The 24,728-nt window shown below is 58.5% G+C and overlaps 1 protein-coding gene and 1 long non-coding RNA gene across 11 annotated transcripts in view; one reads left to right on the forward strand and one right to left on the reverse strand.

Moving 5' to 3' along the window:
- Positions 1-24,728, reverse strand: part of AGRN (agrin) — a 114,903-nt gene that overhangs the window by 44,671 nt on the left and 45,504 nt on the right. For 6 of the 10 annotated variants that reach the window (XM_064678453.1, XM_064678455.1, XM_064678457.1 and 3 more), the window contains exons 3-4: positions 23,824-23,844; positions 12,226-12,273 (exon numbers count right to left, since the gene is read on the reverse strand). In XM_064678453.1, the coding sequence (XP_064534523.1) occupies positions 12,226-12,273; positions 23,824-23,844 (69 nt within the window). Of the gene's footprint in view, positions 1-12,225; positions 12,274-13,871; positions 15,221-23,823; positions 23,845-24,728 lie in introns of those variants that run through there. The other 4 variants (XM_064678456.1, XM_064678462.1, XM_064678460.1 and 1 more) reach the window with 3 other exon arrangements.
- Positions 5,842-7,021, forward strand: LOC135425814 (uncharacterized). The gene is made up of 2 exons (XR_010435769.1): positions 5,842-6,096; positions 6,655-7,021. It is a non-coding gene; the product is annotated as an uncharacterized LOC135425814 (long non-coding RNA).

Below are 24,728 nucleotides of genomic sequence, written 5' to 3' on the forward strand. Positions count from 1 at the left end.
AACTCCCAGGGAGATGCAGGAATCTCTTTATCACATCCACTAATCAGAGCAGCCAGCACAGGCCAGTTCAGCATCTGAATTGCTAATGTGGCAGGAGATGTCATCCTTCAGTGGGAGGGAGGGAGAGAGGGGGCAGATGTCTCCAGACCCAGGGGGCACAGGTGAGAGACAGAGAGAGCAGGAGATGCCAGAGCTTTGTGCCCCTTGGGTGTGCCACGGGCACAGCCTGACACTCACAACATGCCCTGCTGGGCAGGTAAAGGCCATAGAATCATGGAATATCCTGAGCTGGGAGGGAGCCACAAGGATCAGAGTCCAACCCCTGGCCAGACACAGGGGTCTGGCACAGACACCCCAACAATCCCACCCTGTCCCTCAGAGTGTTGTCCAAACACTCCTGGAGCTCTGGCAGCCTTGGTGCCCTGACCAAACCCTAGGGAGCCTGTTCAGTGCCCAACCACCCTCTGGGGGAAGAACCTTTCCCTGATACCCGACCTAACCCTGCACTGGCATCACCAGCACAGCACCCACCACCCCCGGGCACCCCTCACCTCCCCGTGCCCTCCCCCTCGCGCAGCCACACGTTAGAAATGGAGATTGACCTACATAATGAGAGAAAGAGAAATCATAAAAGGCAAAATAAAATGCTCAGCGGCGGCTCATTTACACTTCAATTCCCGGGCGTTTGGCTCCGGCTGCCTCGAGATTCCCGAGCTCACACGCGCGGCAACAATGCGCCACTACAGGCTAATATCATGAAATAAAAAAGGAACTCTCTTCCTCTCCTGCCCAATATCTAAAGGCAATTCATCATTTTTATGAAGCTCTCTGGATAGTCTCTCCTGCACTTCCCACTGCTGCTCTTTTTCTCCCTTTTGATTTTTATTTTTTTTTTTAATGCAGATGAGCTGCGAGATTAGAGGGTGCAGGGGAGGCGTCCGAGTGGGAAAAGCAGGATTTATCCCGTTCCCTCCACCCCCAGGCACAGCTCTGTGGAGCAGGGATGTACCTGTGATGCACCATCAGTCGCAGGGGAGGCTGAGGTGGAGCTGCCCTGGAGCTCAGAGGGATGGAAGGGAGCTGGGGAGTGCAGATGTGGGATCAGAGCCAGGTGTGGGATGCAGAGCCAGGTGTGGGATGCAGAGACATAAGCAGGATGCAGAGCCAGCCTGGAGTTCAACCAGGTGCCTGCTCGAAGGTGATGGGGAGAGGTGCCCATCTGAAGCCACCAGATGGGAAACCAAGGTGGGAAGAACATCCAGGGTTTTAAAGCAGGTGGCAAAGACAACTCACTCCTTCCTTGAGCTCTTCTGTTCTTGCCTCAGAGTGGGGGAAAGGAGCCTCACACATCCAAGGCAGGGGCTGCCAGGTCTGGTCCCACCCAAGCTGGAGAAGTTTTTGGTAGGAGCCAGTTCAGGGCAGCACAAACCACGCCAAAAACCCCAATCCCAAGACCCTTGCTGCTGTTTTTGGCTGCATTTCCTTCCCACCTGGCTCACTCTGCCCAGGGAAGTGGAGCAATCACCATCCCTGGAAGTGTCCAGAAAATGTGTGGATGTGGCACTTGGGGACATGGCTGAGTGCTGAACACTGTGCTGGACTCAAAGACCTTGGAGAGCTTCTCCAACCTCATTGTTTCCATGTTTCTATAATTCTCTGCACCAACAGCACTTCTGCCTTTGGTCCCTGTGCTCCACAGTTTCCAGCCTGTGAACTGGGCAGGAAAAAAAAAAGCTTCCAGCCCTGGACAGGACTTCAGAAGAAATGAAAACACTGCTCATGGCTTTGCCATGTCTTCCTCAAAGACACTTTTAAAATTGTTCTTTTAGATTTGGAGCCAAACTGGGTCCTGTCACCTTTTAAGTGATCCTCCCTCTAATTATTTCACCTGCATATTTTAAAGAATCTCTTCATCTGAAGTGATAAAAGCAATGGTAAACGACAGAAAGGCCACCATGTATTATCAAGTTAATTGGGTCAAGCCACACAAAGAAAACTGCTATTTTATAAGTCTCAGTCTATCCTTACCCTCAGAACTGTATTTCACAAACACTTTTATTTCATAAACACTTCAGGAACATAATATGCCAATAAGTGAGCAAAAGAGACGATATAAAAGGTATTTATTTACCTCCTGTTCCACATCAGCTGAATGTTGTACCAGTGAGCTGTTACAGCCCCAGTGTTTGACAGACACCTTCCCACTCCCTGCCAACCAGCTCCAGCCCTGGGAGAGCAGGAATCACAGAGTCATGGAATGCTTTGAGTTATAAGGGACCCCTAAAGACCATCTCATTCCACCTCCTGCCACGGGCAGGGACACCTTCCACTAGCCCAGGTTGCTCCAAACCCCATCCAGCCTGGCCTTGGACACTTCCAAGGATGGGGAGTCCACAACCTCCCTGGGCAACCTGTGCCAGTGACTCACCACCTGCACAGAGAAGAATTCCTTCCTGATATCCAATCTAAATCTCTCCTCTTTCACTTTAAACCCTTTTGTCCTATCACTCGTTCAAGGCTGAGCTTCAAAACTGGAAAGGGCAGCGGGGCCGTGCAGGGAGGTGAGAGCACAGCTCTGGTTAAATCATCCCAGCGCTGCAGAGACAGGCCACAGCGAGGCATTTGGCAAACAATGACAGCAGCACTTGTCTGGAGCCAAAAAAAGCTCGGAGCTGACCTTTCCCAAACCTCCTGAGCTGCCAGAGATGAGGGAGAGAGGCAGCTCAGTGAGGTATCCATCCAGCACTCCAGCGAGCTGCAGGGAACAAAAGGGAAGGGCTCGGGCTCATTGTCACCACGCTGAATTCCAGCCAAGCCTCTCCCTGGCTCTTAGCAGCACTGGAGCAGAAAGGGGATAATAAATAACAACAACAACAACAAGAAGAATAGAAATGAGTTTTCTAGAGAGGAAGGGGAAAGCAAAAAGGTGTCGTCACAAATTATTCACGTCCCCGCGCTTCCCACCCCGGCTGAGCCAGCGGGATTCCACAGGCAGCTCCTCAGCCCCAGGCTGGGCCTGCACGAGTGAAAAGGCTTTGGGAAGAGATCAAGGCTCAGGGAAAGACCTGCCTGGGTTCAGAGCCTCGGCTCCAGGTCAGGTGTGCTGTGCCCTGAGGCTCTGTGAGGATCTGCCTTCCAACCTGCAGTGACCTCCTGGTTCAGGGAACCAGCATGAAGGGAGGGCTCCCTGTCCTCTGGTTAATTTGGGAAGGTGAGGGGCACACCAGCCTCTCCTCTGAACAGTCCAGACAAGAGGAAGGACACTGCCACAGCCTGGAGAACAGGCCATCCAGTCCAGCTCCTGGCCCTGCACAGACACCCCAACAATTCCACATTGTCCAAATGCTCCTGGAGCTCTGGCAGCCCTGGGGCCGTGCCCACTGCCCTGGGGAGCCTGATCAGTGCCCAACCATCCTCTGGATATTTCCTAATATCCAACCTAACCTTTCTTTGCTTTGTGCCACAAGCAAAGAAAAGGGGAAAGGAGGGAGGTGACAAGGAGCCTCTGGGAGCCCACCCGGGCCAAGAGCTGTTGGCAACATCAGAACCAAGCTGCTCCTGCACAAAGAAGAACAACTGCCCACAGCACCAGGTGTAATGACACCAGTCCCAAAGTGCCACCCCAGCCACGACACCTCCTCAGGCAGCCCCTAATTAGCAGCAGGGAGGGACTGGGATGCTTCATTACCAGGGAGGGCCCTGCCAAGGTGCAGCTCAGCATCTCCCTGAGCAGGTGGCTGGTGCTCCACGAGTGGCTGCCAGGGCAGATGGCACCAGCTCCACCTCCTCATCTCCAACAGTGCCTGCAGATGCCCAAAACGGCTGGAAGGACAGCTGGGAACAGGATGGATCCACTGTGGCCAAGAGGAAGGGCAGAGCCACCCTGAGAGTGGCCACGAGGTGGGAGTTGGTGTGGGGATGCGGGAGTGGAACAGTGTGGGGATGCAGGAGATGAAGCAGTTTAGGGATGCAGGAGCTGGCTTGGTGTGGGGATGCAGGAGCTGGGTTGCTGTGGGGATGTGGGAGTTGGTATGGGATGCAGGAGCTGGGTTGCTGTGGGGATGCAGGCAGGGAGGAGGATGATTGCACTGTGCTCTCCCCTTCAGTCCCTGCCTCCAAAACCACAGCAGCCAAGGATTCAAGGTGCACATTGCCCTCCCCAGCCCGCACCCAGCACCCTCCTGCCAGCTCTGGCCACGCTGCCATTTACACCAGATGCTCCTAAAGAGCTCTTGGACCAGCTTCTCAATCCATCCCCATCCCAGCCTTCTTCCAAGCCTCCTTGGATCGGGGCAGGGAGGATGGAGAGCAGCCTCTGCTTGCAGCTTCAGAGCTTCCAGCCTCAGCTCCCCATCCCTTGATTCCCCTGCTTCCAAAACCTGCAGACAATAATCCCCAGCCCCCCAAAGTCAGCAGGTAAGTAGCTCAGTTTAAGTAGGGATTAATAACAAGCTGGCTTCGAGTGCTCTGAGATCTTGAGGTGAGGAGCTGTAGCTAATAAGCCCCAAGCATTCACATTAAAATGTTTCTCCAGCTTAATAACAATAATCATAAATGTAATGTTAGAAGTGCTCTTTTCCAGTGTAGAGAAAAGAAGCTCCTGGACAGCTTGCTGATTGCTTACAGCACCCTGCCAGCTCCTCTGCAGCCCCTGTGCCACATCCCTGGCAGTGCCCAGACACCCAGAGCAGCCCTGGAGAGGGGCTCTGGTGGGCACATGGTTGGTGGGCACACAGTTGGTGGGCACACAATTGGTGGGCACATTGTTCCTCCCCCTTGGACCAAAGCTTTTTCCTGAGCAGGGATCTCACTGAGGGATGAGGGAGATGAGGAGGGCCCTGAACAGCCACGGAGGAGGGGGATGTTGGGAAAACAGGCAGGCAATTCCTGCCTGCTGAAGGCAGAACATTTGCCAGCCTGGACCCGCTCCAGATCCCGGGGGAGCCCGTCCCTTCTCCGAACGGGCCGAGAAAAACAATCAGAAAAGCACAGTTGGAAACTTAATTACAGCTCGTGGGTAGGAGACGGGGAGGGTGGGATGTGCCTGCTTGCATGGCTTAAAGTGTCACCAGTGAGAGGAAAGAGGCAGGAGAAGGGGAAGGCTCCCAAGGCATGACAGCCACACTGCCGTGCTCCAGACACAGCCACAAATCCCTGCAGCCAGGGGTGCAGGAAGGACATGGAGAGAGACACACGTCCCTGGAGCACACCGGGAAGGTCAGGGCAACCTGCACCTCTGGGACCTGCTGAGGGCTGAACTGCTGGCACTGGGGATTCGCAGGAGGAGCCGGAATTGGAGAATTCGCTGCCTGTGACAAATGTGCCTTTTAATCTCATGCCATTATACGGATTAAAAACTCTCCCCGTTTGGAAAACGGTGGGTGCTCCCCTGCTGAAGCCATTTAAAGCGTTCTGGGCCGGGAATACAAAGCAGGGAGCAGCCCCTGACGGCAGAGGGGATGCTCAGACTCAGCTTCCCATCAGTGCCGGGCGCTGCCCCTCTGCCCTCACCTCCCACCCCTCCCCACTGCCCCCCAGGGATGGGGAGGGCACTGAAGGGCTTCCCCGTGCCAAAAGGGCAGCGGGGAACGCCAGACCCCCGGGATGGAGTGTCAGGATGGCGAGGGCCGGCATTAATTCTGCATGAGCGCGAGGTGCCCGTTGCCATGGAGAGGGTTCGGCTGCCGCTGCAGCCCCCGTGCACGGCGGCTCCTCCGCCCGAGCCCACCCTCCCTGCCATCAATATTAATTGCATCAGCCAGGCCTTGCTCGGTGAGGGAGAAGGAGCTGCCTGCCCTGCCCCGAGGGCTGGGAGGGCAGGAAGGGTGGCAGAGCCCGTCCAAAATCACCCCCAGCCCTCGCAGGGCAGAAAGGCAGAGCCCTCAGACCGTGTGGCAGCAACACCACACTGGCACCACACCCAGGCACTTCTGCTCACAGCCCTGCCCCTGGCACGGCCAGAGCAGCGTCAGGGATGTGCTGGCCCCGAGTCCTCAAGCCCTGGTTTTGCCCATCTTCACCCACTTGGTGCCCTGTCCCTGCTATGACACGGGACAGGGACTTCATGTGGACCTGCAGAGTTCACCTCTATAACAGGTGAGGGGCAAATCAGGCCAGAGGGCACCCAAGGGATGGGGAGGCAGCACTGCTCCCTCCCTCAGCAGGACTGGGCACATCACAAAGTCACAGAATGGTGTTTAAGGTCCCTTCCAACCCAAATTATCCCGTTCCAGCCCCCTGCCATGGGCAGAAACACCTGCCACTAGCTCAGGTTGCTCCAAGCCCCGTCCAACCTGGCCTTGGACACTTCCAGGGATGGGGCAGCCACAGCTTCTCTGTGCCAGGCCCTCCCCACCCTCACAGGGAAGAATTTCATCTTAATATCCGATCTAAACCTCCTCTCTGTCAGTCTGAAGCCATTCCCCCTTGTCCTGGCATTTCAGGCCCTTTAAACAGTCTCTCCCCATCTTTCTTGTAGCTCCTTCAGGTCCTGGAAGGCCACAATCAGGTCTCCCCAAAGCCTTCTCTTCTCCAGGCTGAACAATCCCAATTCTCCCAGCCTTCCCTCAAAGCAGAGCTGCTCCATCCCTCTAATCAACTTGGTGGCCCCCTCTGGACTCGTTCCAACAGCTCCATGCCCTTCCTTATTTCCAGTTTAGCCACGGCACTGAGCAACACTGTAGTGGGTCCCCAAAGCTTCAAAAACCTCTCTGGAATAAGTCCCCAAAACCACCTAGAGTTTTCCAGGTTCTAAGGATGGAAGGTCCTCAAGGAACTGAGAGGATGAGAGGCATCCACTGCCCAGTTTGGGAGCCTCTGGGACACTCTCAGCTCTCCCAAGGATCCTGCTTGCACAGCTCTACACGTGACAGAGACCCCAAGGAAACCAAGGACTAGCACCAAAACACACCCTGTGCTCCTGTGTCACATGGGGGAGACAGCAAGGGGAAGCCCAGAAACGTGGTGGGCAGCAGCTACAACCTGCTCAAAAAAAACCAAAATAAAATCTTTGTTGCCAAAAGCCCCTGGACCTGGAACACACCCCTGTGAACAGGAGAACTGCATCTCATCCCCACGCAGTCCAAGGCAGACAAAGGAGGAGCAGGAGGCAAAGTGACCACACAGTCTGTAATTGGGAACCAGGAGGGGTGGGCAGCAAGGAAAAAGGCTGATCAGTGGAAAGATCTGAAAGGCAATTCATGTGCAGCAGGCAGGGAGATGGGAGAGAGCACAGGGAAGGAGAAGGGAGGAGTTGGAAGCATCCTCGTGTTCCGGGGTCTAAAACCATCAAATTCACTCTTGCAAACCAAACATCATCTAAAAAGGCTCTCATTAATCTGTCAGGAGCCCCTGTGAGAGCAGCTCTGGGCAGACTGTCACGGCTCCCAGTCACTGCAGGATTCATCAGCCCCCACTGGGCACAGGGACAGTTTGGATACACGCTCCACACGGGATGTGAGCCAGCAGCCAGCCCTGTCAGCAGGGTCCTGCTGCCCTCCCTGCACACCCCAGCACACACAGACCCCCAAAACCCACCAGGGAGCACGAGCCAAGAGCGGGGACCTGCCCACGCAGGGAGGGAGGGAGAGAGGCGAGGGAAAAAAATACCTGGGAGGTTTTAACCTGCTCCCACCTGCCTGCTGTGCAAAGCAGTGTTTACAATCTGGGGAGATTAGAGAGCCTGGAGAGGGAAGGGGGGCTGCAGCAGCCCCTGCATGCCTGGGGGGAACCACAGCTCCTCCCCAGCTGCAGCAGGTCCAACACCAGCACTCGGCAAAGCCACCACACCGTCCTTGGCCAACCTTTTCCAGGCCCTGCCAGTGCCCTGCATGGTCCTCTGGGGCTCTGTGCAGGGACATTTCTTGTCCCCTGGGTGCCTCAGCCAGCTTTGTGCCTCCTGATGTCCTCTCTCTCCCTCTGTGCTTCACACAAAGCATTAAACAGAGCAGCTGCATCCCAGAAGGACAGTCCTGGGAGATGTGAGGCAGAGAGCGAGGGAAGCCTCAGGATCTAACCTTAGCAAGGGCCCAATCCAGGGAAAAACAGGTCCACCTTAGCAGTCCTCCCATCTACTCCTCCTCTCCCACTTAAACCACGTAACACGAAAGTGCACAAATTGATCCCCAGGAGGAAGCTCAAACCTCGCTGTGAATGGAGAAGAAAATGCTCTCAGGAGATCAAAAGTGGTGTCTAACAACTGCTGTACCCCCTCTCCCCCCCTGCTTTTGGAGAGCTATGTTTAGCACCTCTCCTCTCCCCAGAGCAACCTGCCTGGATTCGTTCCCCACTGTGCTGTGGGGCTCAGGGGGGGGCAAATCCAGGCAGGGAAAGCCGGGCTGGGATAAGGGATAAGTGCACAGGGATGAGGCTCCACGAGCAGCCCCCATTCCTGGCTCCTGAGATGTCCCCTCACTGCCATAGGGTGTGAGCACGAGCAGGAAACAAGGAAGGGGAAGCCAAAAATGTGATGGAACCAAGGTGACTTCACTGCTGGGCCCTCCCAGGGGGTGGGTGGCTTCACTCTGGAGGCATGGATTGCCCGGGATGCTGGAAGGGGAGCACCCTGCATCACCCCCCCGACAGGAGGTCGTCGTTCAGTGGGGCCTTAGAGGAGGACTGCTCACAAAATGAGCAGCCAGGTACGAAAAAATTTCACCTTGTGCTGAGAGAGGGAGTGATTTTTTTTTCCCCCCCGTTCTGTGATGTGTGACAGACTCCCCGCCACGCTCCGACGCTCCCAATCCCTCCTCGCTCAGCCCCGCCCCAGCCACCCACCAGCTGGCACAGCCAGAGGGGCAGGAACGCCACCAGCACTCGGGGCTGGAGCCAGGAATGGTCGGGACCTGCCTGTCTCCCTCGGGATGGGCATCCCGAGGTGCTGGGCAGGGCGTGCAAACCCTTCCCTGCTCCCCGCGACGCTCCCGCCCGTGGGGGGGAGAGCAGGGGGTGGGAAAAGCATGGATACAAAAGGAAGAGAGCACTGGGGGGGTCAGCAAACACGAGGGGGTGCAAAATGCACCTGTGGGCAGCCAAAACTGAGCTGGATCTGCTGCACCTTCCCATTGCACTGCCCGGGATCGGCCCCACCACAAAGCCGGCGCTGGGAATTCATTCCGTGGCATCCAAGTTTTCTGTTGGCTTGTGGCACCAGAGAAACAGGCTGGGAGCAGCAGCCAAAGGCAGCAGGATATTCCAGCACCACGGCACACAAAGGGAACGAGATTGAAGAGCCTGGGCTTTATTTTAGGTTCTATTTTCATGCCTCTTCTCCCAGGGCAGCCAAGCCCCCCCCTCCCCATCCCCACTGAGCAGGCACAGAGCTGCCCAGAGCCACCTGGGCAAAAGTGAGACACCAAAGGCCCCCAAGGCTGTCTCCCTGTATTTTCTCCCTGTATTTTCAGCAGCAGGAGGTGGTTATGGACAGCACAAATGTGCCCTGAGGTGGGACCCAGCCCCAGCCCTCAGCACACATGGAATCACGGAATGGTCTGGGTGGGGAGGGATCTTAATACCCATCTCATTCCACCCCCTGCCACGGGCAGGGACACCTTCCACCAGACCAGGCTGCTCCAGCCTGGCCTTGGACAATTCCAGGGGTGAGGAGGGATGGCAGGGAAGGGGAGGGAAGCACCTTACATGACTTGTAAGCCCAAGGCAATTCTTCCCCCAGCAGCAGGAAAAGGGTGGCAAGAAGAGAAGGATGACAAGGACCTGACTCCGAGAGCCTGGCACTTCATCCTATGGATGCCCCCACCCCTGAGCAGCCAGCCCAGCGCTCAGCAGGTCTCAGAGAGGGTTTCCTGTTCTCCCTGCCCTCCCCAGAGCAAACCTGCCCAGCAATCCTGCCTCCCAACCACCGAGGGACGCTGCACACAAACAGAAAGCCAAGAACAGGGAGAGGCGAGGAGGAACCCTCCAAATCCTCCCCCACCGTTTCCTTTCCCCCCTCAGGGGACTCGGGCAAGGCAGAGCCCACCCTGCCTGCCCCCTGCCCACACCTGCCAGCCCCCTCCTGCTGCCCTGGGGGGTGGCAGCTGAGCCAACATCCGCCCCCTCTCCCGCTCCCTGCGCAGATGCTCCAGCAGGGAGGGAGGAGAGGAATTATCCAGCTTGGGCGCCCCAGGCCAGTCCCTGAGCTGGGGACAAGGCAGCAGCTTTCATGGAGCACTGCAGCTAAGTCAGCCAGGCCTCAAGACTCTATCCAGCCTAATAATCCCCTGCCCAGGCACGGGAATGCCAGAGGCACTGGAGATTTGGGAGAAAGCAGCGAGTTAACAGCGTTAATGGCCTTGTTTCCAAACGAAGCAGAGACCACTCTATAAATCAATGTGTGGCTGACGGGTTTTCTGCTGTAGAAATTGGAATTGCAGGAGAAGGAAGAGGTAAACAGCACACAAATCAGAGAAGCACACATGGAATAACCCCAGTTGGAAGGGACCCACGAGGATCATGGAGTCCAATGGGACACCCCAACAATCCCACCACATGTCTGAGGGTGTTGTCCAAACACTCCTTGAGCTCTGGCAGCCTTGGGGCCATGATCACTGCTCTGAGGAGCCTGTTCCAGTGCCTGGGGTGAAGAACCTAATCCTAATATCCAAGCTAAACTTCCCCTGGCACAGCTATTGCTAATTAGAGACACCTCCCTGCTGGCTGGCAAAGTTTGTCACCTCCAGCACCACTGGAGCACCGGGGCAGCGACAGAGACTCGACAGAAGAAATGCCCAAGGTGTAGAAAGCCACTTCCTTCACCCAAAAACTGAGCTCTGACCTTGCCAGGACAGACAGTGGTTCTGTCCAGCTTTGCAGCACCGTTAGGAAGGGGAAAGGACCACAGCAAACCTCCCCAGCAGCAGGGTTGGCAGGCAGAAATCCCAGGCTGTGGATCCTCAGCTGGCACAGACCAGCCAGTCCCTCCAGCACAGCAGAACCAGCAAGAACCAGCCCCTTCACCCCAAGAGGGACCCTCTTCCCATGCCCCCTGTGCCCCCAAAAACACCTCCCAAAGGCCACACAAGGCATTTTACCCCACACAGAGACTTGCAACGGAGGTGCCTCGTCTGGCAGCCTCCCAAGGGTGGTAGTTTTCCATCTCCTGTGGGGGACCAGGGATCTTCTGGAGTATGGCATCTGGATGGGCTGGGCTGTTAATATTTTGGAGCCCTGAGCTAGGAGTTCCACCTACGTGAGTTTTTATTTTGGCTTTAGATGTCTCCTCTGGTCCAATTATAGATTAATCACATTTTATCTCGCATCCGTTTCTCCCCCCCCCCCCCCCCCGCCTCCTTCCCCACCCCCAACCAGAGAAGGCAAGAAAAAAGCAACAAACAGGTTATTAATTGGCTGCTGTTTTCTGCTGGGCTCTTATCTCTGCACGTGAAGCTGGGGAGGCTGGGGAAGGTGGCTCAAGAGCCTGCCAGGAAAGGCAGGGCATTTTAAGCCTGATTTTTCTGAGGAAACAAAGCTCCTGTGATGACATTATCTTAGCCTGGGCTTGCCTGCCTGCATCCAACAGCCTTTAAAGCCTCTGGCTGATAACAGCCTGGCCTCAAAAAAACCCACAAAGTTCCTCCAGGTCTGTGAAATCAGAAGGTTTTAGCAAGCCCTGAGCAATGATGTGAGGTGCTGGTGAGAACACAGCTCATGAGACACCAGGAATCCATAGGGGAGAGGCAATCCACAGGCAAGGATCACAGATCCAGGGAAAACTCAAGTTCCAGGTGCTGTCCCTCCTCCTCTGCCTGGGAAGGACCCTTTCCAGCCCTTCCCCTCTTCCACCACAGCCACCCAGGAAACCCTCTGCAGGAAAAAGGTTGCTGTGCTTCCATGGAGCAATGAGGGACACCTCTCCTCATCCTGGAGGGATGATCCTGGATCCCTTCTCTGCCCTCCCTGGGAAGGACCCTTTCCAGCCCTTCTCCACTTCTACCACAGCCACCCAGGAAACCCTCTGCAGGAAAAGGGTTGCTGTGCTTCCATGGAGCAACGAGGGACATCACTCTGTCCTCTCCTCATCCCGGAGGGATGATCCCGCATCCCTCGGCAGGGGCAAGGCCGCGATACAGGACTGCTCTGGGCACAGAGAGCAGCCAGGCAGCTGCAAAAACAGATCAGTGGGTCAGGAGACACTGCTCCCCCAGCAGCTGCAGGAGGCAGGAGAGGCTCAACCTGCTCTCCAGTGCATCCCAAAGCCAGGGCCGGGCTCCAGCAGGGAGCTGTACTCACCATCCCGCGGCGTCGGCGGCGTCTGAGTGAAGTAACTGTTGGGCTTGTCTGCAAAGAAACAAAAAACAGGGGGCTGTCAGCAGGTCCCTTTGGATGCTCCCTCCTCCTCCTCCTCCCAGACCTCTGTCCACAGCTTTTGGACCAGCATTTCATCCCTTCCACATGCCCTTCACAAACGGGTTCGACTCCCAGGGACAGCCAGGAGGTCTCACAGCGAGAAGGGAGCAGCAGGAACAGGATCCAGGAGCCCCAGCTCTCCCACTGGTATCGATGGAGCATCTCTGGCGTGGGATCTGGGAGCAGCCCTCTGTGCCTGGCAGGGCTGGGGCTTGTCTCAGCCCGTCCTGTGCCATCCCACGGGGGCTGTGATGCCAATCCTGCCGTGTCTCCCCTCACACACACCTGGGCATGGACTCACCGGGTCATGTGGGTTGAGCAGGGCCTCCAAAAAGTGGGGGAAGGGGGTAGCCTGGGGCAGCAGAAGGTGAACACTCCCATGGGCACGACTGTAGGTCCCAGAGGAAGGTGGCACAGCCTTGCCACCTGCCAGCCCTCTACGTCTGACTAAGCAGGGGGGTGAGAAAGATTCCACTCAGATCTCCACAGACCCTCCCATCCTGGGTGAGGAACACCCTAAACCCAGTGTCCAGCTGGGCTCTGCTCTCTATCAGAGATGTGCCCAGGGCAGCAAAGCCAGGCTGTGACAGAGGTGGCACCGCTCTGTCACCTGGGCCTTGCTCCTGCCAGCCTCTGTAAATGCATCCGTGTGTTTGACAGTTTTACACGGAGCTTGTTCCCAAACAACGCTCCCCTCCGGGGGAGGCGGCACATCCCAAAGCCAGGCTGGAGGATTTGCCTGCCCTCTAAAGGCTTTTCTCACAGCAGGTGTTTGGCACTTTCCAGCATCAAGGAGGTCAAAGACACGGCTGCATGATGGAATACTCCTCCACAGGCTGTGCCTAGGGAAAGACGAGCACCTGTGCAAGGATGAGGTAACAGAGCACAGCAGCAATTCGTGGATGGATCCACGCCCAAATGTGGGATCTACTCAGCCACAGCAGGGATCAGTTTAACAATCCAACCTCAGGGAAAACTCCCCCATCTTGCCCCAAACCCTCTGTTTATTCCTCAGAGCAAGAGAGCAGGGAGCCTGGGAGACACATTCCCACCTATATATAGCGACAGGGCTCCAAGGTCCAGCTTGGAACAAGGGAGCAGCAGTCCTCGGCCAGGGCAGGACTCCCAGGAGCCCTGCCGAGATCCCCAGCTCCCAAACGGGCTGGCTGCATCCCCCCAGAGCATCCCCCACACTCGGACCTCAAGCAGCACAGCAGGACACGGTATTTTGGGGACGGGACAGGGCACACCCAGGGTGCTGGCACAGCTGAGAGCACCGTGCAGGGAGGGAGCTGGGCCGGCCCACACACACCCGCCCTCCCAGCTCCGCTCCACCCTTCGGGGCCAACATCACGGCAGGGAAAAGTGGGGCAGAGCTGTGGAGCTGTCACCTCCCTGGATCCTCCCCAGGCAAGTGCTGAGCTCCCGGGTGAAGCCCAGCTGGCAGCGCTGGGAGCCCGGGCTGACCCCAGCCCTGCCTGTCCCTGCCTGTCCCTCCCCGGCCTCCCGCACGCCCGGGGGACACCTACAGTTATTGAGGAAGAGCAGCACGGCAAATCCCAGCGTGGAGGTGGCCAGGAGGATGAGGCAGATGTTGCAGGGGATCATGAAGTACCGCACCACCAGGGAGACCTTGTGCTGGTACAGCCGGTCCCGCTCCAGGGCCCCCGGCGCCATGGGGTACTGGCAGGCTGTCATGCTGGGCCACCACGCTCAGCCCACCGTCCATCCATCCACGGCACGGCAGCCACGAGGCTCACATGGATCCCTCTTCCCTCCCCTCCCCGGGCGTCTTCAGGAAAACCTAAGTTTTCCCAGAGGTTCCCATCTCGGCTCGCAGGAGGGCAGGGCGGGCTGGGGGGCACCTTCAGGGGCACGAGTTTGTCCCCACGGCTGCCATATCCCAGAGGCACAGCCTGGGGTGAGGTCCGAGCCCGCTCCAGAGGGACGTGCAGCGCTCCCGTGCTCAGCAATCCCTCTGCCAGCCCGGAAGGTGTCAATCCACACCTGCCTGCAGAAAGCAAACAACAACCCCAGCGCTGAGAGAGCTCAAGTTCCACGGCCAAGCCCACCGGGACGGGGACGAGCCGCTGCTGGTGTGGGAACGGCACCAAGAGGCGCTGGCTCCCGGGAGCGGGGCTGGGACAGGGACGGGGGGTCAGCACGGGACCCCTCTCCTCAAGCTCGCGGCATCTGGAAAATCCATATCCTCTCGGCAGGGATGGCAGGGGGTCTGACCACCCCGGCAGCCGCCTCTCAGCTCTCAGATCCTCGCTCCAGAAACACGGAGCTCCCCCCGCTGTCCGCGCTCTCCTCTGGGACAGGTGATCCCGCGTCCAGCAGCCTCCGACCCTCCGCAGGTCCTCGGAGCCAAAAATTCCGGGGGCAGCAGCCCAAGATCCCGGGAGCAGAAGCCCAGAAGGTGCCGGCTCAGTTGTCCCACGCTCCGGCCGAAGGCAGACACTCCCCTTCCCACGGCAGGGCTCCTCTCACGGCCGCGGCACATCCATCCCCGCTCCGCTCCGCGCTCCTCCCGGCCAGCCGGCGCTCGGCGCTCCCTCGCCGTCCCTCCTCCGCCAGCTCCCCGGCACCTTCCCAACCCTCCGGCGAGCAGCGAGGGGCCACCACAGCCCTCCTCGGCCCCCTCGGCACGGGCACCCTCCCCGGAGGGAGCCGGCTCCCCGCCTCACGCCGCTGGGACATGCCAGCCCTTCCCGGAGAGATCCCGGCTCCGCGTGGAGCCCGGCATGGAGCGGCGCTGCGGGGAGCGATGGGAGCTGCCTGAGCGGGTGGGTGGGTGAACGCGTGGATGAGGGGATGGATCCCCTAATCCCGGCGGTCTCCGCCCGCCCCACGCGCGGGGAAGGGGCCGCGCAGCATCAAGACAACGGAGCGGACCCGGAGCGCCCGCCCCGCGCCCCGGAGCTTCCCCGCCCGTGTCTCCGCTCCCTCCTCCTCCTCCCCTCCCTCCGCCCCTCGGCTCGACCCCGGCAAGAGGAGGGGGGGGACACACCGAGCCCCTCCGAGCGCTCGGCGGCCAACAAAGGGGAGCGGGGGCGCAGGGGCGCGGCGCAGACAAAGAGCGGGAGGCGGCGGGGGTCGCGCTGCCCCCGCTCCCCCGGGACACACGCGTGGGCAGGGCAGGGGCGCGGCACTCCGCCGCGACGGGTCCCTCCCCCCCTGGTTGCCCTCCCCCCCCCCGGGGTGAATCCCGGAGGGCAGGGGGTGGAAGGGTGGGAGGGTGGGAGGGGGTGAGCCCATCTCCCCGCCCCAGCCCGCCCGCCCACTCGAGATGCTGAGAGGCGGAGAAACTGCCTCCCCAACCCCCACCCCAGCATCGCCCACCCCGGAGAGACCCCCAGGGACAGCAGAGCTACGCAAAGAGCAGGAGAACCCCTGGTCGCTGGTTTTTAGGACATCGGTTGTGGAGGGAGGGGGACAGACCCGCACGGACCGGGAGCAGGAGCACGACCCAGCTGTAGGGACCTCTCTGGGTCCCTGCTGGCACTGCCAGAGAGCACGGGAGGGGAGAGAAGAGGTGCCAGAACACAGATACACTCCGTGCTGCTCCCTACCTGTGTGCTCCTGTGCCCTCCTCCTGCTTCCCTCGGGCAGGATGCTGCCAGCAAGGATGGGAAAGGTGGCACGAGGACAGCTGGGCTGAGAGCCAGAGGGAGGTCAGGGCCAAGAGCCTGCTGGAGTGAAGGTCCAACCACGAAACGAGAGCCCTGCTGCAGCCTGAGCAGTCCCTGGTGCCCACACGACAAGTCCAGGCTCCCAGGCCCTCCACTCCATCCCTGCTCCCCACTCAGGTGGAAACAGCATTCCTGGCAAAACACACAGCTCCCAGCAAGCCACTTCCCTGCCCTTGGTACCCCACATTTAGGGCATCATGACCTGCCACCTCATTTCTAAGCCACCACAGTCCTTAGTAAACAGGGCTGAGCTCTTCCTCACCATGGAGGAAGACGGCAACTCTGGAGAGTCCAAAAAAAAACCCAGCAAGAGGAAGGTCCTCCAGTCACAGAGCCACCTGAACACAGCCTGAGCTGACTCTACACAGCCCTGCCATTCCAGAGGCTGGTTTATCATCCAAGCCAGGGGACAGGAGGGCTCTTGTGGTCTCCCCTGTCCCTCAGGTGCTGTGGAGGGGTTCTCTGTATCCTGTGTCATGTACAAGCCAAGGCAAGATCATCAACCCCCCGTCCTGTACTCACAGGGCAAGATGAACACTGTGGGGACGTGGCACTGGGTAACCCCGCTGTGGTCAAACTGGGAAGTTCATTGCAGAGAAGCTGCTTCAGGTTCCTCCTGTCTCCACACGCTCAGCATGTGCCACAGCCAGCAAGGGAAGCACAGCTTCCTCCTGGCCACGGCAGCAGCCACCACACAGACCCAGGGCCTTCTCCTCTCCCACTGGGATGTCTGGGTGCTGTGGCTCCCTCCAGGCAGCTACAGGCCTGCAGGGGCTGCCTAGCAGCATTCCTGCTGCCCACTCCTCCAAAAAGCAACCACCTGAGATGGGAGAACACCCCCTGCCAGCTGCAGGTCCCCCTCCCAGCCCAGCCCCTCCTTCCCTCACCTTGGCAATCTGCCTGGAGCCCGAGGGACACAAACACTAAAGAATCCACCCACCCTCCCCTCCCACGGGGAGATGTGGAGGAGACTGGGTGGTCCTTCCATGGGGCACCTCAGGCACCACAAGCCAGCAGGTCCTGGGGTCTCTGTGTGGAGTTGGCAGAGGCTGCCCCACAGCCACCCCACAGAGCCACGCTGCTCCTCTCTCTCCGTGGGCTGGGGGCATCCTGGGTGTCCCAGCACTGCAAGTGCACCTTGCCAAGAGCAGAACAGGGAAGGAGAGAAGCTGAAAAAAAATCCAAGTCACGTCCCAGAGATTGCTCCTCTTTAAACCTGCGTTGCTCCCTCCTCTCCCTGGGGGCTCCAGAACATGATCCCAGCTTGCTGAGAGGCACAGGCTGCATCCCAAACATCTCAACCACCCAGCTAGGACAGCCCAGGAGCAGGGGGCTGATGGCCCTGTGTCCAAGGGGGAAGGCAGATCGTTGGACACCCTGGGACACGTTCTCCTCAGGGACACACAGGCTGAGAAGAGCCCCTGAGAGCCCAAGTGCTAAGACAGGGCTCAGCAGGAAACACTCTGCCAGGCTGCCTCTGCCAAGCAGACCCCTGCTGGAAACCATCCCAGGAGCCCCCTCACGAGCAAAGCCCTCTGCCAGGGAGAGGATGGAGCCTCCAACACAGTATTTTTCCCCTGAAGCATAAACTCAAGTCCCTGTCACTGCTGCCCCATTTCTGGTTCCCTCCGGGGCCGCCGCAGCCCTGTGGGAATTTCTAGAGAATCACACAAGAAGCCAAGAGCTTCCCAAAATAACCCAAAAAATGAGCAGTCCCCTGGTCTTCTCCTCCACTTGGCCACCGTGTGGCCACTTGGCCTGGTCCTGCATCCTTCCACTGTGTCCTGGGACACAGGTGCCAAAGTCCTGCCTGATGCCTTCACCAGGGCGCTGCCCCAGCAGCATCCCTTTTCCCTCCTGGCCTGCTCCACATCCTTCCCCTCCCGGGTGGGGCTTCACAGCCACGCAATCCCAGCACATGCAGGCTAAGGCCACAGGCTTGGCTTTGAAAAATCCCCCAAAGGGAAGCGAGGGCATTTGCATCCTCCCCGCGCGTGTTTTCACATGCAAATGAGCCGCCGCACAGTCCTCCCTTTCTTCCCGGGTCTGCCAGGGCTCTGTCCCCTCCAGCCATTTGGGGGCCACTTCTAGGGGCAGCCCTGCCTGGGATCTGAACAGCCTTTGTGTCCTGGGGGAGGCAGGTTCAAACTCCAGCAGGGACAGACTGGCTCTTCACCCTCTGGGGAAGGACAAACACTTGTGCCTTTGCCCCTTGCGAGGTTTTTGGGTGAGACTCCAGGACCAGAAGAGCCATTTGCACTGGGGAGGCATCACCCTTGCCTAGTCCATCCACGTGGGATGTCATTTTTGCCTGTGACTGTCCCTTTCCCCAGAGCTGGCTGCACACACCCTGCACAGCTGCCACACCCTCACCACGTGCTTTGGTGCCAGGGACATCCCAACTCCCACCTGCTCCCTCTGCCCACTGTGCCCACTTCCCTTTACACTCCAGTCATGTCCTTCAGGCAGGAAGGACCGGGCAGGACAATCCAGCAAGACCTGGCAAGGCAAAAGAACACATAAAACCCCCCTTTGCTTCCCAACTGACCCAAGATAGCTTGGCCCCCTCCCAGTACCACTACATCTGTCCCTGTCCATACTGGGATGGAACAGCCCAGGCAGAGGGGATTCATCCCTTATCCCTCAGCCACACCAAGGCTCCAGAGCAGTCCAGCTCCCATCATCCCCACTCTGATAACACTGCACCTCTGCACCAACAGCCTTTCTCCCCTTCCTCCTCCTCCTCCTCCTTCCTCAGGACTGGGAGCAGCCTGGCTGAGGCTGTGGGTGTCCAGAGGATGCTCATCCCCAGCAGAGTGCAAGAGGCAGAGAGTCACCACATCTGCCAGGAGAGAGGAGGGAGGGACAAGGGACAGCCCAATTTACCACTCACCCACAGCTGCTGCTCCCCTGCTACAGGCAGGAAAACATCCTATTTGAGCTAATCCACATTGCCCCCTGCCCAGTTTTCCAAATGGAAGTGTTCAGTGCATTAAGGGCTCCGTGTGGTCACCAGGCAGCTCAAAGCTGGTGCTGTTAATGGGTTTATTTCTGGGCTTTCACAGCCAGGATGTCGCTGCCGGTGCCAAAAAACCGCGGCAGCCGGGCAGGAGGGGCTGGGTGCAGCTGGCTGAGAGCAGTGGGGCAGGATGGTGGGGGTTTATCCTCTTGTTTCTGAAGCACAGAGCTGGCAGGACGCAGCAGCAGGACTCTCACACGCTGCCCTGCCATCCCTGCTCCAACCTCATCCCGGGCACCTCACAGCCACCAATTCCTTGGGAAGGGAGAACACCAGCAGGAGACACGGCTTGATTTTGCTTCACCTCCCTTGTTTCTGCCTCCCAGATGCCACATAGCAGCCTGAAGCACCCAAAAGCAGAGCTGCTTTGGGAGCTGACTGGCAGCTGCCAGTCAATGCCGGGTGGGAGCCCCCAGCTCCCGCTGTTGCCAGGCTCATTCCCCACCTGGCTCCCTTCTCGCTAATCCTGTTTGGCAGGGAGCTAATTGGGATTTATCTGACAGCACCCAACGCCTAGAGAGCCATTTTGTGCTTCCTCGGGGAAGGGAGAAGAGGAGGAGGAGGAGGAGGAGGAGGAGGGAGGCTGCAGAAAGCGTTTGCACGTTCTCCCTTCCCCATCCCCTCCTGCAGTTTTACAGGCTAATTACCAGCATTAGGGAGAAAGGAGCGGGAGGGGGGGAAAGTGGGGATTTTAATTATTTCATTTAACACTCGGCAGGACCCAGCTTGACTCCTGCTGAGCAGCACTTGGAAATAAAGAGCTTTTAAAGCCTCTCAATGGGAGATGAGGGAAGCGGGTGCGGGATTCGGGGCTGGGGTGGCCTGGCGTGTGTGCTGGGAGGGAAAGGGATGTTAATTCACACCATTCCCAATAAACAGCCGTGCCAGGGAGTGCTGGATAAGGGCTGTCTCTTCTGAAGAGGGGGGTTTCATCACTTAATAACTTTGTCCTCAAACAAACCCTTCCTGGACCAGGCAGCATCTCCCAGACATCCTTAGGGATGCCTGGGTATGGAATGGGCCACATGGGTGTGCCCAGGGGCTACAGGTCACCCCCTCCCAGCACAGCAGGCCCTTCTCCAAGCTGGGGGGCTGCACACCACTGCCTGTGGTACTGCCACTGCCACTGCCAGGCAGCCCCCCTGTTAGCAGGTGTCCCCCCCACGAGCACCCCAAAAAGCACATCCTTGACCTGGGACTAGCTCAGTTGTTTAGAACCTGGTGCTAATAATGCCAGGGTTGTGGGTTCAATCCCTGGATGGGCCATTAATGACCCTTGTGGGGTCCCTTCAGAGTGTTCTGTGATCCTCTCTCCCACTCAGCTCCTCGCATGCAGTGATGCCTGTCCCCTTAAAAAATCAAAATTAAAGGAAGGTTTGCACACAGAACTTGGTGTCTGGAAGGACAGGGCTGCCCAAAAGGGGACACACAGCGAAGCAAAAGCAACCCAAGGGAGGTGAAGCTTCTCTGTGCTGTCACACAGCTCCTGCTCTTCCACCGAGGAGCCCAAGGACTCTGGCTCCTCCATCCCTGGCACCTCTGCCTTCACAAAGCCAAACTGCTGCCCCTGGGCACTGCTCACACGGACTGCTGGGCTCCCCTGGAACCCCCACTCCCCTCTCCAAACACGGCAGCCAGGCTGGAACCCACAGCCCAAGAGGATTTTCCAGACCAAGGCACCAAATCAGGGATTCCACGCCTTCAGCAGTCTCCCTCCTCCCCAGCTCCCAGGAGAACCAGGGCACTCCCTGTGCTGCCAGGGCGCTGGGAACAGCCCCCCGGCTGGAGAGGGGACAATGCTGGGCACAAAGCCCCCCGAGTGTGTCCCCTGAGCTCTCCCCGAGCTGCCCCTGCAGCCCCAGCCCCGCGGCTGCACAGCCCGGGGTGCCTTGGGCTGCAGCCCCGGCTCCTCCCGCAGGCTCACACTGCCACCTGCCGCCCTTCCCAACCCATTCCCGCTGCAAGGAACTCCATCCGAGCGGCAAGAAACTCCTTCCGAGGAGAGCAGAGCGGTGGGGTGTCCACAGCACCTCCACTGACCCGGGGATGGGCTGCCCAGAGCATCCCCACCGACCCAGGGATGGGCTGCCCAGAGCATCCCCACCGACCCACACGGAGGGGGATGATGAGGAAGGGAAGCCTCTCCCTTACTAGGGGACAAACAGACCCTTCAAACACCCCAACCCACCCTAAACTTTTATCATCCTGTGACCACTGTTTCCCCGAGACAGCATCAACTCCCTCCACCAGAGAAAGAGCCTTGCCTGGCTACTGGGGATGCTGGGAGGGCACAGCACTGCCAGGGGGTGGCTCCGAGACAGGGGCTGTGTCCAACACCCACCACAGGCAAGAGCATATCCCCTCCAGACCCTGCTCCAAGCCGTGTCCCCTCTGCAGTGGCAGGGGAGGACACACAGCCCATGGCCCAGCTCAGACTCACACAGCTCAGACCCCCAGGGCAGGGGAGCAAAGCCCCCTGAGCCTCTCAGGGGAAGTAAGAAGAGGAAAAACTCCAGCACATCACTAGAGAGGAAAACACACCCAGCAAAAACCTGTGCTGCCAGAAGTCCTCAGGAGCAGGGCAGCTGCTCCAGCTGGATCGGGAAGGAGCAGAAGGGAAGGGACACCCTCTGCTCTGACCAACAAAGCTGGATGGAGACACAGCAAGGGGAGTGGGCATTCCCAGGAGCCCAGAGCCTTTTCCTCCTGCCCACCAGCTCCGTGAGAGCCAAAAGCAGGTGGCACAGTTATTGTACTGCCAGCACCCCGTCGCTGGGGCTGCTGGCAGCAGCTGGCACCCAGGAGGGCAGCAGAACACTCTCCCACCAGGAAACAGGAATTCCTTTCTCCCTCTCAGGCCCGGGAAGCATTAGCCGGCAGGGGATGCTGTTGGCTTGGATTGCTTCCTTCTGCTCCTGCTCCGCGGGCCAGCCCGGGAGCGCGTGGCTCTCAATGGAAGTTTTATGTCCCTCCGTCCCCTCTCCGGCGTTGCTGCAGGAGGGCACGCTTCCAAGAGAACCCCTCTGGTCTATGGATTATACAGAACGAGGGGCATGGAGCAGGGAGGAAATCCAGCAGCAGAAATCCAGCTTTAAATCAGCTCCCCAGCCACCCCTGGGGTGACTCCCTTCTCCTCAGCTCAAAAGGTTTGGCACAGCCAGCACAATGCCCAGAGCGAGGGCAGCTGAGCTCTCACAGCTCCAAACCACCCCACATCACCCCCAAAAGCTGCTTATCCAGCTATAAATGTGGGTCAGCAGCAAACACAAAGGTCCTGAGGTGAGCAGAGGGGCTCGAGAGCAGGCAGAGGAGCAGCCCCGAAGTGAAAACCAGCGCAGGTTTTGCCACCTCTGTGCCCATTCCTGTCTCTAAGCAGAGGGTGGCAGCCTGTCCATGGCAAACACAAACCTGGGACCTCTTGCCACAGCAGGGTGGCTGCCCAGGGATGCTGGAGAGGGGCAGGAACACCGGGAGGCACTGCCCTTGTCCCATCCTCCACAAAGGTTCGTGTGTGCAGGGGAAGGGGGTGGGATGAACTGCCAGCCCCAAACACATACCAAGAGCCTTCCTTCCACACCCTCTGTATCCACAGCCACCAAACAAAGGAGCTGGCTCCCAGGCTCCTGGGATGCCGGGATTCCAAGGGGAGTGGGCACCCGGCCAGGCTGCAGCCACACACACCACACCCCCTCCCCTGGCCCTGAGGGGCTGCTCCCACCAGCCAGGGCACACACAGGGGGGGTTCTAATGATGGGATTCACTGGTTAGGACAACTGTCAGTGCTGGGGATGAGATGAGCCACCACTGACACGGGGCAGGGACCAGAGGAGCAGGGACAGGAGGGACAGGGTCACCCCAGGGGCTTTGATCTGTGCCCACACTCAGAATCATAGACTAGTTTGGGTTGGAAAAGACTTTTTAAAGATCATCTCTCCAACCCCCTGCCATGGGCAGGGACACCTTCCACTAGCCCAGGTTGCTCCAAGATCCATCCAACCTGGCTTTGGACACTTATAGGGATGGGGCAGCCACAGCTTCTCTGGGCAACCCGTGCCAGCATTTTACCACCCTCATTGTCAAAAACTTCCTTATATCCAGTCTAAATCCACCCTCCATCAGTTTAAAACCATCGGCCCTTGTGCTGCCCCGACTTCACTCGCTTTTGCCAGGAGATTCCCAGAGGAATTGTCTGCGGGGTGTTTGCCCCACACCTGCAGCTTCCCAGCTCAGCCAGGGTGAGGACTGAGGACACACAGCCCCTCACAACCCCCCCAGGCCGGGTCAGCAGCCCAGCCTGCCCGTTCCACCCCCGGGAGGAGCTCCAGGTGCTCTCTCCCCACCCTCCCCAGGATGCTGGTGAAGGTGAGAGGCTGAGGATGGAGTCAGAGATGAGACAAGCACTAGGTGAGGTGTCCTTAGATCACAGTTTCACACCCACAGCGCTCCAGAGGCTTTGATGCCACAGCAGCTGCCACTTGAGGAACCAAAAATGAGCCCGGCCCAGCTTCAGGCTGGGCCAGCTGGAGGCAGAGGGGAAGGGAGCTCCTCAAACTGTGATCTAAAAGCAATAGCTCCCTCGGAGGGGGGAGCACACACCCACGGGGGTGGGTGTGCTGTGCCCAGCTCCAGGAGGTCCCTATTGCTCCAGCACATCCCGGGGGGATGGGAGGATGGCACAGACTAACCAGCGACTCTGATGGTGGATGGAAAAATAAATGGGAATTTTTTAAAATTTTTTTTTTTTTTGCATGACACGCCACCACTTACCAGCAAGAAGCTTCCTATGTTCTTTAGAAAGCAGGGGAGGAGAAAAAGGAGAGAACAAAACAGTTAGAAGCAAGAAAACAGGCAGCTGACCCCAAGCCTTCCTCCTCCCCGAGCCCCCGCCGCCAGTGCTCCGCTACCAACACCACCTGGAGCACTTCCATCCTTCTCTTCCAGCCCTTTCCAGGCAGCATCAGGCACCAGCTCCCAAATCACCCCAGGAGATCATGGCTGGGCTCCTGGCACCTGCATCCTGGGCAGGAATTCCTTATCCCTTTAGCCCAGCAATCCAACATCTCACATGGAAGATGCAGGAGAAAACCAACAGCTCCCATGTGGAAGACAGTTATTTTTTCTGCCTGTGGCAGGACCCAAGAGGTGGCCCAGGACCAAACTGTGCCCCTGGAGACCCACCCCAGTGCAGGTCTGGCTGTGAAGGGCAGGGGGCAGAGGGACAGCAGGACTGGCACTGCCACCCTCGCTTGCAACACAGGAACACGCTGGATTTACCCAGTAAACCCCAATCCCTCCCCTATTAACCCTCATTTAGGGGCATCACTTGCCCCCTCTGAGTTTATTCCCATCCCCACCTTCTAAGCACATCGATCCAAACCTCTTTTAACAGCACAATGAGCTCCCAAATCTCCAGAGAGCCAGAAAAAAACCCTCCAGATCCTGATGTCACCGGTGACATCCCACACTGCAACAGCAGAACGAGGGACAAACGGAACCAGAACCCCAAATATGTGCAAAGCACGACACAAACCCCACCAGGAACACCTCAGCACTGAGTGCTGGCTGTCAGCCACACGAGGCAAGCGTGCTGGATTTGATCCTCAGAGGATTTGATCCACGAGGAGCCAACACTCTTCCCTCACAAGGATGGCTCCAGGAGACCCCACAGCACA

Source organism: Pseudopipra pipra, chromosome 22, assembly GCF_036250125.1.
Source record: "Pseudopipra pipra isolate bDixPip1 chromosome 22, bDixPip1.hap1, whole genome shotgun sequence".
Lineage (NCBI taxonomy): Eukaryota > Metazoa > Chordata > Aves > Passeriformes > Pipridae > Pseudopipra > Pseudopipra pipra.